The sequence below is a fragment of the Taudactylus pleione genome, unplaced genomic scaffold (genome assembly GCF_031769625.1).
Source record: "Taudactylus pleione unplaced genomic scaffold, aTauple2 ptg000043l, whole genome shotgun sequence".
NCBI lineage: Eukaryota > Metazoa > Chordata > Amphibia > Anura > Myobatrachidae > Taudactylus > Taudactylus pleione.
Genome location: NW_028284445.1, coordinates 16,716,622 through 16,729,206, shown reverse-complemented (window position 1 = coordinate 16,729,206; position 12,585 = coordinate 16,716,622). Strand labels below are relative to the sequence as shown.

The 12,585-nt window shown below is 43.7% G+C and overlaps 1 protein-coding gene and 1 non-coding gene across 4 annotated transcripts; both read left to right on the top strand.

The window, feature by feature from the left end:
• Window positions 1–283: 283 nt before the first annotated feature.
• On the top strand, window positions 284–7,821 carry RPL21 (ribosomal protein L21). 3 transcript variants are annotated; one of them, XM_088460277.1, is made up of 6 exons: window positions 284–318; window positions 1,926–2,004; window positions 5,669–5,730; window positions 6,283–6,395; window positions 7,359–7,509; window positions 7,699–7,821. In XM_088460277.1, the coding sequence occupies exons 2-6, from the start codon at window positions 1,938–1,940 to the stop codon at window positions 7,786–7,788; spliced, it is 483 nt and encodes a 160-aa protein (XP_088316403.1). In that variant the 5' UTR covers window positions 284–318; window positions 1,926–1,937; the 3' UTR covers window positions 7,789–7,821. The 3 variants fall into 3 exon arrangements, with proteins under 3 accessions (XP_088316403.1, XP_088316402.1, XP_088316401.1); XM_088460276.1 differs by having other exon boundaries at window positions 312–400; XM_088460275.1 differs by lacking the exon at window positions 284–318 and having other exon boundaries at window positions 1,899–2,004.
• LOC148537885 (small nucleolar RNA SNORA27) lies at window positions 6,430–6,561 on the top strand. The gene has a single exon (XR_015873265.1). It is a non-coding gene; the product is annotated as a small nucleolar RNA SNORA27 (small nucleolar RNA).
• Window positions 7,822–12,585: the final 4,764 nt, after the last annotated feature.

The window sequence follows — 12,585 nt, the reverse complement described above, 5'->3', positions numbered from 1 at the left end:
CGTGTCTGTCACCTAATTAGGGGGCGGGACTCACATTACCTACAGCGCCGCCATCGCCATGACGCCATCTATGGGCAAGCCCTCAATTAGCTGCCCTCAGTATTGCCTGCCATGGCCCGTGCTCTATCTATTATTGACTCGCGTTTGGTTCTGTCGCCTCATTCTACCCTGATGTATCCCGTGCTGCTGGTTCTACCAGCTAGTCAACGATCGGGCGAACCAGGCCCGGCGGGCAGTGTGGCGAACAGCCCCGGAGGGATGATGTACGGAGAGGCGGGGCTTCAGCGCTCTCTTTCCGCTGGACCCGCCATCTTGCAGGTAGCCGCATGAGAGCCCGGCTCCCGGGGAGTTGGTCACATTCGCCTCATTGCCCGTCGTGCTCGTTGTACCGGTGGCCGAGGTGATTGGGGAGAGAGGCTGGGTAGTTGGCCGCGGGTGTCTGTGGTTCGGGAAGGCGGGCGTTGGGCCGGTGTGGCCCAAGCTGTGGTGTGTGAGCCTGGCTGAGGCCCGGCAATGTGTGAGCGGAGACTCTCAGCCTGGGCTCCCCCCAACTACCCAGCCCGCCGCGTCCTGTGTGCTGTGCCTCCCTGTCACCGTGCGGGTCACCCACCGCCCGCCCTGAGCAGGGTGCCCGCTCCCATGTGGGTGATGTCTGCCCTATGTGCCATCACAGCTCCTCTCCTGGGTGTCCTGTATGGGAGATCCCAGATGCTGCCTGGTCGCCCAGTATTCTGCTCAGTCACCCTGGGTCATTGTAGCCAGGTAGCTGTATAGGCAATTATCTAGATTCTACATTAACCACAATGGTCCCTTGCTGCGTACCTGTACCTTTAGGCAGGATGCGTCCTCGTATGCTATGACATACAGCTATTACATACATGATGATAGGACACATTCTGCTTTTAATTTATAAGAGCGTGGGCTCTCTCCTATCTTTAAAATATATTGCGTTTTACCAGGTGAAGTTTGGCTAGGTAGGGGATAAACTAGAGGGTGGTCCAATACTATTGTGTGGAACTACACATCGAAGCATGCCCTTCCAGTCTTAAGGCCCCCATACATCAGAGATTGATTGCAGCAATCGTGCAATTTGCAATCGATTGTGTATAAAAATCTTTCCCTTTTCAATCGATTGCAGACTTGCCACAATCGATTGAAAGGGAAAGATTTTTATACACAATCGATTGCAAATTGCACGATTGCTGCAATCAATCTCTGATGTATGGGGGCCTTTACTGTTGGGGTATGCTGAAACTGGGGAGGGCATGCTGTGATCTGTAGTTCCACAGCAGCTGGACTGCCACACATTGATTACCAATGCCTAATGAAAGGTCAGCCAGCGTGTACCCATCGGCCATTCTATTGAACGTCATATATATTCGTATGTGTCGACAAGTGTGTACAGACAAGTCTGTGGACGTAATTCAGACATATCACGTCAGCTGTGCGGTAGAGCCAATATCTCTGCACATCATTCTGTGTGTATGGGCGGTTAGCCGACTCCCCCATACATTTTCTGTAGAGTCCATCGGTGACTGACATAACTGGGCGTGCACATGTCACAACTGCGCAAGCATTTACGTCGGGCGCAACTTTTCGGGCCGACAGGTAAATGCATACACACTTGCCAATCCGTTGTCCTAATGTGTGCTGTCAACACTGGGCCTCCTGTATTGTTACCATTATGCAGTTAAAGTGCCAGTTGGGTTTCTCATGTGTCGGACTTTGCAGTATAAACACTCTTATCAAGTCCCAGAACAACTTGCGGGTGTGCTAAAATGTTTGGGTTGTCAGCACCTATTTACATGAGATTTTTATGCCGTTCTGTTTAAAAATTGAAGCCACATCTAAGATCAATCTTTGAAAAGATTTTGTTTTATTTCCTTTATACATTGGCAGCAATGACACGTCTCTTTATTTTGCAGTAAGGTGCAAACATGACGAACACAAGGGGTAAAAGGCGTGGGACCCGGTACATGTTCTCCAGACCCTTCCGCAAACATGGTAAGTATTGTAGACTTGATTTAAAATATCTGTTTTCTAAGAGTGCCATGCTGCTTGGTGTGCATTGTTTTAGTTTCAAACTGTAGCTCTAAACTGCAAGCAGTGATGGATGAATGTTGTGGAAGGATACTTCCATCCAGGAGTCAACATTCCCTTTGCAGGATGCTATAGTCCACAGGTTCTCAAACTCTCTCCTCAGGACCCCAAACAGTGCATGTTTTCCAGGTCTCCTCACAGAATCACAAGCAAAATGATTAGATCAATCTGTGGATGTTTTAAAATGTCAGTGTGTAATGAATACACCTGTGCACCTGCTGGGTGACCTGGAAAACATGAACTGTGTGGGGTCCGGAGGGCCGAGTTTGAGAACCACTGCTATAGTCTATTGTAGAAACAGTTTTACTTATCGGGTGTCTAGTGTACACAAGGTCTTAGTAGGTCCCTAAACCTCATGTGCACCCCTTTTCTCACTCGTACAGGTCAGTGGACTTGCTGAACCTTGAGAATCATTGTTGAGCACAGATGGTTTAATCAAATTGACTGACTGAAGTACTAAAAGGGCACGATTCTATTCTATGCGATGTGAATAGCGCCGGGAGATAGCTCCCGGAGCTATTCAATTGTGCGCGGTGTTTAGTCGGAGAATGCCCGTTGTCACGACTAAACACCCTGTTTAAGGCGCGATAACAGGCATTCCCCGACCTAACTTCCCAGCGCGATGCTGTTTTCCCGGTGCTAAGGGCAGAAAACAGGCTCACGCCGGGACTTTTGTCGGATTTCTGCTCTCTTCCCTGGGGGGATGCGAGCATAAATCCTAGTCGTGCTTGGCAGCGCGGTGTATTGAATAGCTCCAGGAGCTCACTCCCGACGCTATTGACATCGCATAGAATAGAATCGTGCCCAATGATAGAAAAAGGTTTATTGGAACAACTAAAGGCACCCATACATCAACAGGTGATTGCCTCAATCAATTGCTGATGTATGGGGGCCTTAAGGCGCAAAATCTAATGATGGCAGCTCCTAAACTCTACCTCATCTTGCTCAAATACAGGAAAATTAGACACATATACAATTTAAAATATAGATAGTGTTTCTAGAGCGCTTTAAACATAAATGGTGTTTATACTCATAAGTATCCTTTTTGACTTGTCACTTAGGATGTTTTCCTCCTCAAACCATTTGTATATGTAAAACAGAAGAAGGAACAAAGACACATCTGTGTAGCATTGTTTCAAAAGTTCATATATATTTCATGCACAGAAAATCTTGTAGGTGTAGGGGATGAATCTTGCTTACACTTTTCTAAGGTATAGTGACGTACCACACTCACATATACCCCTTTTACTCCGGAGCTAAAACCCGGGTTTTTGAAGGGTTAACCCGGGCAGCTCCCTGGTGTAAAAGGGCAGAGGGTTGGATCGCCGGGTCGAGTGACCCGGCAATCCAACCCAGGTAACTAGCAGGGTTTAACACGGGCGTAGCCCGTGAAACCCTGCTTTGAGAACAGCGCACTCCGGGTCACGATAACCTGGAGTGCGCTGCTAGCCGGCCGATTGGTCCGGCTTCAGTGGCGCTTGGAGATGACGTCATCTCCAAGCGACCACTTTCACTCCGCAAAAGCTGGGTCTATGCAGACCCGACTGCGGTGTGAGCGGCGCTGACTCAGGAATATCCCGAGTCGGTGCAGGCAAAATTCCTGGTCTGATCCGGATAGGAACTTTGTTCCAACTTTTATTTTTCTCCCCACTTTGGACTGTGCATACATACTATGTTTTTATTGATATTTTGATCCTGTATGTCGAAAATCACTTGCTGACTGATATTGGATATTGAGGACCTTTGGATGGAAGAAACCTTGATGTGCTTTGTTTGTACCAATTATGTGAGTTGGGTGCGTGTTCTACCTATTGGAAAAGATACCTTTATATATTTTACCCCACTCTATTTGAAGTGAGTAGGGTACGTTTGACCCCTTCTTTGCCATATGTTGAAAGTCTACATTGTGTCTGATAGGACCTAAAAGATACCATTATAAGGTTTCTACCATACTGACTATATGTGAGTGTAGTACGTCGCTATACTTTAGAAAAGTGTAATAAGCAAGATTCATCCCCTACAATATTTTGTGTGCATGAAATATATATGAACTTTTGAAACCATTCTACACAGATGTCTTTGTCGCTTCTGTTTTACATATATGAATGGTTTGAGGAAAACATCTTAAAGTGACACGTCAAAAAGGATACTTATGAGTATAAACACCATTTGTTTAAAGCGCTCTAAAAACACTATCTATATTTTAAATTGTGAAGTACTTTTTAAGTCACCTGTACTCGACCATGGATAAAACTTGAACTTTTGGGGAGCATTAGGACTGTTTGGGAACCTCTGACCTAGATGGAAAGCTTATCCTGCAATAATGTTCCTGTGTCTTCCAATAACAGCCAGGTGATCTAGAGTAGAAACTTCAGTCTGCCACACTTGTTGCAGCACGTTTAATTTGAGGGAATACAGGGAATTGGCTAATAAGGCCTGGTGTAATCTGGATGTGGTGATCTTGGCTGAGGTACTGGGTTGCTGACACGTGTGGTACTCTGGGTCCTACTCCATTATGCAGTGTCCTTCTTGAGCAGGGAGTTCTACAAGGTGACCGCTAACACCACAATTTAATATTGCTCGTAGGTTAGGGTAACACGTTCCCTTCTGCTCAGGAATTGTCAGCAGCAGGGGTTCTTTTAGATGATAGGTGACTTAGGAGAGAATTTCTGACTTCTATGAGTGTGATTCAATGCGATGTTGAGTATCCCCTGGAGGGAGCTTCCGGAGCTATTCAATTCAGCGTGCTGTTAAGTTGTAGAATGCTGATTCTCGAGACTTAACCTGGGTGTTTAGTCGCGAGAACCGGCTTTCTCCGGCTAAAGTGTCGGCCGCGTGGCTGTTGGCGCTGCGCTAAGCTGGAAAACGACTGCGTGGCCGGCACTTTTGTCAGATTTATCCTCGCAACCCAGGATAGTTTAAGAATAAATCTTTTACCCCGCCCAAACATCGTGTTGAATAGAATAGCTTCGGGAGCTCCTTCCCGGGGCTATTCAACATCTCATTGAATTGAATCTCCCCCTATGTAATTGTAGTTCTGTTTGGCCCTGCCCTCTTTGGCCACCAGTGGTTGGGGACAAGATTGACAATGATCCTGGCACTGGAGCTATGAGTGAGGATCGAATGGCTTCTTGCCATCTTTAGGTTCTCTATAAACCAATCCATTCACTGGTCCTTAGCTGTGTGTAACGGTGTCTGATTTATACTTTTTGTATCCTTTTACTTGAGGTCTAAAGGTGCATACACACATTATAGTTAACGATATTGTTTATCATTCAATCGTAAAAATCGTTCACTTTCTGAGTGAAAACGATGAACGATTATCGTTCATGCGTGTTCACAGTTCAGTCAGACTGGCAAACACAATGATTTTCATTAAGGGAATATGCAAAAATCGTTTGGAGTTCAAAAAAATCGTTCATTACACTGACAGAAAATCGTTGGTAATCGTGTGTGTATGCAGCTTTAGAGTATATTTTTCTGTGAATTTAAAGTTAGTAGATTTTGCATGTTAATTAGATAATTTGAATACACTTTTTGCGTTCCATGTTTTATTTCCTGTTTCCAGGAGTGGTTCCCTTGTCAACATACATGCGCATCTACAAGAAGGGTGATATCGTGGACATCAAGGTAAGTCTCACAAGTTAATAAATCTGCATTTAACCTAATTGAAATTGCTTTACTTGATGGGTGCTTGCACACTTGTCAGTAACAGTTACCTGTTATCTAGCAGGGCTGAGAGTATAACTTCTCTTGCCAGTATCAGTGGGAGAATAGACCTAATTGTATGCTAATTGAGAGTACAGTGCATTTTGCTGCTCTATGATGATCCATCTCCTTAATATTTACTTTGTAAGTAAATATGATTCATTCATTTCACCGGTTCTGAGAGCATTTACTACTTTTTTTATACTAAAACCATTTGCTAATGAAACGGCAATCCTGTTAAGGATTTCAGGCTACACCAAAAACTTTGTAGTGTATCTAGTCATTGTCCCTATTGTGACTGCCACCTCAGTGGTCTGGAATTACAGTAGTTTACTAGTATGTTCTCATCAAAAACTAGTTTCCTGAAGATAGAACAGCTTTTGCTAATACTATGATTGATTTATAAATGAGGACTTTGATGAATTGTAAAAATTAGAGTTATAACAAGTTTTTAACACAATGCAATCTTTCCAGGGTATGGGCACAATCCAAAAAGGCATGCCACACAAATGTTACCACGGCAAGACTGGCCGGATCTACAACGTCACACAGCACGCTGTTGGTATCATTGTGAATAAGCAGATCAAGTAAGTGACTAAATTTTTGGTAACTTTGCGTCTTTGAGCCCTTTTCACTTTACCATGTAGATATGCAGGTATCTATATTGGTCATTCAAGAGGGCCATATTAAACATCCTCTTAAAACCCAAGCCAGATTACATAATTGGCTTGTATCCTGTCAGGGGAGATATACAATTTTTGTTTTGTTTTTCTTGCAAAAAAATTTCACTTGGGGAAACAGTCTAGACAAATGAACCCTTAAAGTAATCAATGTATTTACACCAAATGCATGGTGTTACTTGGGTCTATCCCCATACAGTCTTACGTTGCTTATTCTGCTGGAAGGAAAATCTGAATTGGACCCCTACATGGGGTATTCCTGGTTAGATGACTGGAGGTGCATGAACCTAACGGTCGGCAGCAGCCTTGGTGCAACAATGACCATATTTATTGAAGCCCATGGTTGCCATTGAGAAGTGACTTTAAACTGTCCTCTGTGACCTGCTGTAAATCTATAGTAGTTCGTAACTGATTAAACTATTAATGTAACCGTTTCCTGACATTGTGTGAAATTGTTAGCTTGATAGTTTACAATGTGGAGCTCAGAAACTTAAATTAGAGGATCTGACCAGGGGTGTGCTGTTACTCTGAACCTCTGTATTCTGGGCTATTTATTTTCCTGTGGACTCCTGATAGACTTAACCAGTAGGGGGTGCACATAGTCTGTGAATGTGATCAGGGGACTTTAAGACCGATTTGATTAAATCACAGCCGTGTAGTAACTATAGAGGACTGCTGCTAGACCAGTGATTGTGTCTGGGACACGTGATAATGGTTCCCCCAGGGAAGTAACCGTATTTATCTTGGTCTCCTTACATCTCATATTTGAGTGATGTTCAAGATGCTCTTGCCAAAATATTGGTCTATATTGAAGGTCTTAATGTTACGGTTTCTGTCTGAGTGAACATTAACATAATTTTTTTTATTCAGAGGCAAGATTCTTGCCAAGAGAATTAATGTCCGTGTGGAGCATATTCGCCACTCCAAGAGCAGGGACAGCTTCCTGCAGCGGGTCAAGGAGAATGAAAAGAAGAAAAAGGAAGCCAAGGAGAAGGGCGTCTGGGTGGAGCTGAAACGTCAGGTATGGTACTGTCCTGTGCATCTTGCTGTGCCCTGTGTCTGCTCAGTGATGATACTTCTAACTATTTTACTTTAATAGTAAATGAGTAAAATCATTTCACCGGTTCTGAGAGCATAAATCTGTTAGACTATATCCAGTTACTGCATTATGATATGTAACTGTATGATTTTGTTTTTGTTTTCTTCACAGCCAGCCCAACCAAGAGAGGCCCATTTTGTCCGAACATTTGGGAAGGAACCAGAGCTCCTTGAACCTATTCCTTATGAGTTCATGGCATAATATGATACAATTAAACCTTCTTTTTGGAAGCCAGTGCTTGTCTGCTGTTTTGCTATGTCTATACGTAAAATGGAGACTTGGCACACTCCCAGTCATGTTGTGTGCACAAATAGTTTGGACTATATAACTATAAAAAAATCAGTTGATTATTCTCAGTGGTCAAAGCACAAATTATATGCACACAGGCTACTAATAGCATGGAGTAACATTGCATATGTTGTTTAAGAACATTGTGCCTTTTTACATATTGCAGATGGGTGGGGACGTATTTTGAATTTTTTACATTAGACCAGAGATTCCCAAACTCCGCCATTACTGTCCACATTTTAAGGCTAACCATGCTTGAACACAGGTAACTTAATTATACCTCAGTCAATTTGACTTAACCATCTGGACTTAAACTGGAAATGGCGAGTTTGGGAACCAGTTGTCTCTTCCATCTTTTGGACATTGTCTTGATTTGCCCTGATTGAGTGGCAGAACACTTTGGATACTTGAGTTTACATCACTGACCTGCTATTGAGTATGAATCTACACGGTAAACACTCCAGCTAACTTATGTTTAGTTGGTTCTATAAATATGCCTTTGATGTACACTAATTTCAAATAATGACTTTATTTTCTCAACTTTAGTGTTTACCAACTCCAGTCCCTCAGGGATCCCGTATCAGTGCATGCTTTACAGATCTATTTGTGGCACACAGGTGTAGTCACTAAAGGCATACACATTTTAAAAGAATCCACAGGTGGAGCTAATTCTAATTTGATACTGGTTGGGTGTACTATAGTGGCACTTACTGTAGCTCTTCCTGCTTTGCCTCTTATTGAGACGAAGCTGGAAGCAATAATATCGGGTTTTAACATCTTGGCGTTCGGAGTGGGGGAGAGAATAACCCCCACTCCAGTGATCTGTGGAAGACCCCCAGTTTTTCTTCCTGACCCCACTTTGCATGCATGAGATTTCACACACAGCCAGAACCCTGGGGATGCTGCCGCAGGTTGCCACACATACCTGCAGGGTAATCCTGTGTAGACCAAGAGGGTATTGCATGGCCTTGAAAAATGGTAGCCCTTTTGGTTAAGGGGGCCAGTCACACTTCCAGTCATGACATGGTTCCTCAATGTTTGACAGTGTTGCTGTTTCATCTACATGGGGTTGTTTTGCTATTAAAAGCATTGCCCTTTTACATTTTTGACCTATCACACCAGGAAAGAGTGAATTTTACCTACACGAGTGTACAAAAACCCTTCCTGATTAAGATTTAAAGGTCATAGGACCCTCTTCCAACCTCTAGTTGTGCTTTGTGGCCCAGGCAAGCCTCTTCTGTTGCTGCAGGACAGCTGTAAATTCTTAAGTTGTTCCCTAAATTTTTTTTTATTATAAACCCCTTGCGGTTTGTACCACTTCAGGTTATTCATTGGACTTGGATTGCTTAAATAACAATCAAAACCTGGAAAAATGGTAGTCTAAAACTGGTCGTTTATATATTAGGAGAGCTGTGTTTAAAAGATTATCTAGTGTTTTTTTTTTTATATATATATATATATATATGTGTGTGTGTGTGTGGTTAACCAATCCTGTCACTGATTCCTTGGTTGTACTTTGTTACATGCTGGGTAGAGCTCCCTAGGACTCTGCTTCCACTATGTTCCTAGCACTTGGAGGTCCCACCGCTCTGCCATTCCAGAACATTTTGGCTTATCCTAAGTTGAAAACTGCTGCACTAGAGAAGATCACCTTTTATGACTGGTACTTTCACACTTTGAAAGAAATCCAGGTGCTGTGCTAAATTAAATGAATAACACAGAGCACACATGGGACAGCGCTTTACAGAAACTATTTACCATTCACATTTGTCCCTGCCCAACTGGGTCTTACAATCTATGGGCCTGATTCAGAGCTGGTTGCAACATTGATTTTTATGCAGATCGAGCCATTGTTTGCCCATGTGCGAATGCTGCACTGCGCAGCATCTGTGAACACAGAGAACCTACTTGCAAGGCAGCAGTGGGCGTCCCTGTGCTCTGTTGTGCTTTTGAAGGCATTGGCATATTTTAGCTACTGCAATCCGTGAGAGTATGCAGTTGTTTGTATTACCATCGGTCTCTGAATCATGCCCTATAATCACATTGACTCATACATGCTGAAACATAAGGATAGGGCCTTGGCTGGAATGGAACATGGTGATGTTGCAAAGCTAACCTTTGAACCATTGTGCTATGCTATGAAATACCATTGTTTGGACTGAACAGGTGGATCACTCACAAATATGATGGCCTCTGTATGATTTAGGATGGGACTGCTATTGGCCTTTGTGTGATCTTCTGACCTATCCCAAAATTTCTGGTGTATAATGCAATCTGTAACATTTGAATTATCAGTACTGCCCCCAGTGCAGTTGGTAGAGGATGGTCATTGATCTGTGTTTGGTATCTTCTCACCAAACTGACTGGCCTCCATATAGTCTTGAAGTAATCGCATGTACAGCCAGTGCGAAGATCACTGGTTGCTTGTGTATGGAGCTATGTTTGGGAAGAATCTCAAAGAAATTTCTTCATAGGAGATGTTGGAAGTAATGGGGAAAAAAAAAAGCAACTTAACCTTATGGCTATTAGAGAGGGGTGTTTTCAGACACTGGCCATTAACGAAGTGTGGTCAGCCCTTTAAGGCAAAAGCAGTGGATTCCTTTATTGGAGGGGGAAACTGAGGGTCTTCAAGAGTTGATTATTGCACAAGTAAAGGCTGGATACAGTACCTAATTTATATATTGTGTTAGAAAAGAAGGTTAAATACATAGTTGATGATTACCCTGACATTCCACCACAGCTGTCCTCTCCTCTCTCTCTGCACCACATAGTTAGGGGATCTTCTACCAGCATCTGATATGACCCAAAAGGCAGACCTTTCAATTTGTTAAATGTCAGTCACTCTGTTGTTAATGTTTAACTTCTATATAGATATTTTTTTTTTTTTTTTACACAATCTACTTTCTAGGATTAGTATTTAAAAAAAAAAAAAAAAAACTTGACCAATGATTATCCAAACTAAAAAAAATAACTAATTATGCAATTCATTCATGTATGTGTATTAGAAAACAATACGTATAGCATAAGCAGTGTTGGGGTTATGTGAATGCAGCAAAAGTGAGGTTAGTATGATTAATACTGTGATTTAGCACAGTATACTACATGTTAATGCCGTGTATCCACTAGGTGATTAAAATGAGCAATTGCATGATAATGTTGTTCAATCGCTCATTAATCGTTCACAAATCGGGCATAAAAATTTCAAACTACCAGCGATGCGCGCTCCCGCTGGTTGTGTTCGACATCAATCATCGCCTGAACATATACTGGTCAATCTGCTGATTACGACAGATTGTGCATGGTCAGGGATGAAGTTCTTGGTAGTGGGTCTGTCCCTACTGATGTACAGAGATTTGACAGAACATTCCCCAGTAGAGAAGTTACCCATAGCAACCAGCTTCTACGTATCATTTTATATACTGTACTTTATAAATGTTACTTCAAAACTGATTGGTTGCTATGGGCATCTTCACTGGTTTCACTGCTATGTGCTATATTGTGTGATTTATCAAAGTCTTTAGATGGTGTTAAGACATTGTAGCCCACTGGCTCCACCCCACAAAATTTACAGGGATATGTAGGATTCCTCCCTGGCAATTGCTGCTTGTACTTTAACAGTAGTGCGGCCTTCCCCTACATCAGCAAATAGCGATTGCATTAGTGATCACTTCACGTTTACACATTGTAGGTATTGGCTCCGATGCCTAGATTGTGTTTTTTTTTTTTTAACACATTTGGCAAACCTTAATTTCTTGTCGCGATAAGAAATTATAATTTTCTACTTCAGTGTCCATAGGTGGTCCACAGGGTTGACCTTGGGGTATAGCTGGATCTGGATCCATGGGCACCATGCAGTTAGCTTTGCTGCTCCCAGGATGCACTTGGGTCCGTCCTCTATACCCCGAGCCACAGCACCTCAGTTTTAGTTGGTGCACGGCTGCGCGCGGGGGAAACAAATGCAGTCTTCAGCCGCCGGTCTCTGGGGCTACCCCTGCAAAGGAATACCCCGCGTGACCGCTGGACCACCAGGGTGTAAGGACTGGAAGGGAACCGGCATCCCTCGGGGTTAATCACTAGCATGGGGAGGCAGCCTTCCCTGGTTTAGCGGCTCCTCCCCTCAGCCCAGCGCACCTCTCATGCGTGCTGGCGTCGCTGGGCTGTTCCTCTTGCGGCCACTCCTGAGCTCTCCGGCGGCCATCTTCTCAGTGGCAGCAACGCAGAACTCCCAGGCGGTATCAAGTGGACCGGTCCCCCTGCGTACCTCTCCCCTGCAAAGGACAGTGTTCGCAGCGCTATAGCCCTCCCAGACACTGAATCTGGGAGGTTGATTGTAGCGAAAGGTGCAGTGAGTATAACTTCTCTGCATGGTATGTGACTTCTGCTAGTGCTGCTGTCTGTGCTTATTTCTACTTACTGTCAGCTTATACCTATCCCTTTCCTCCTACGGCCTGCAGGTGTGTGGGGGAGGGGTGTTCTTTCTGTGTACCTCACTTATATAGATCTACGTATTTGTGGGGTCTGTCACATACAGTGGTGTGCTACACAGTACCATGTTGTGGGCTGTTTGTGTTTCATACGTGGGAGTGCGTGGGTGCTATACGCCTCACCTCTTTTTGGTGATACTTTTATTGCAAAAGTTATTGTGTCATGTCTGATGAGAATGAGCGCTCCGTGGCTCCTGTGTTGTTTTCCTGCCGGCACTGTTCGGCA

Coding starts and splice junctions, on each gene's coding strand:
- RPL21 (XM_088460277.1), top strand. CDS start 1,938: ATGACGAACACAAGGGGTAAAAGGCGTGGGACCCGGTACATGTTCTCC. Junction 6,396..7,358: donor ATTGTGAATAAGCAGATCAA/GTAAGTGACTAA, acceptor TTTTTTATTCAG/AGGCAAGATTCTTGCCAAGA. Junction 7,510..7,698: donor GGGTGGAGCTGAAACGTCAG/GTATGGTACTGT, acceptor TTTTCTTCACAG/CCAGCCCAACCAAGAGAGGC.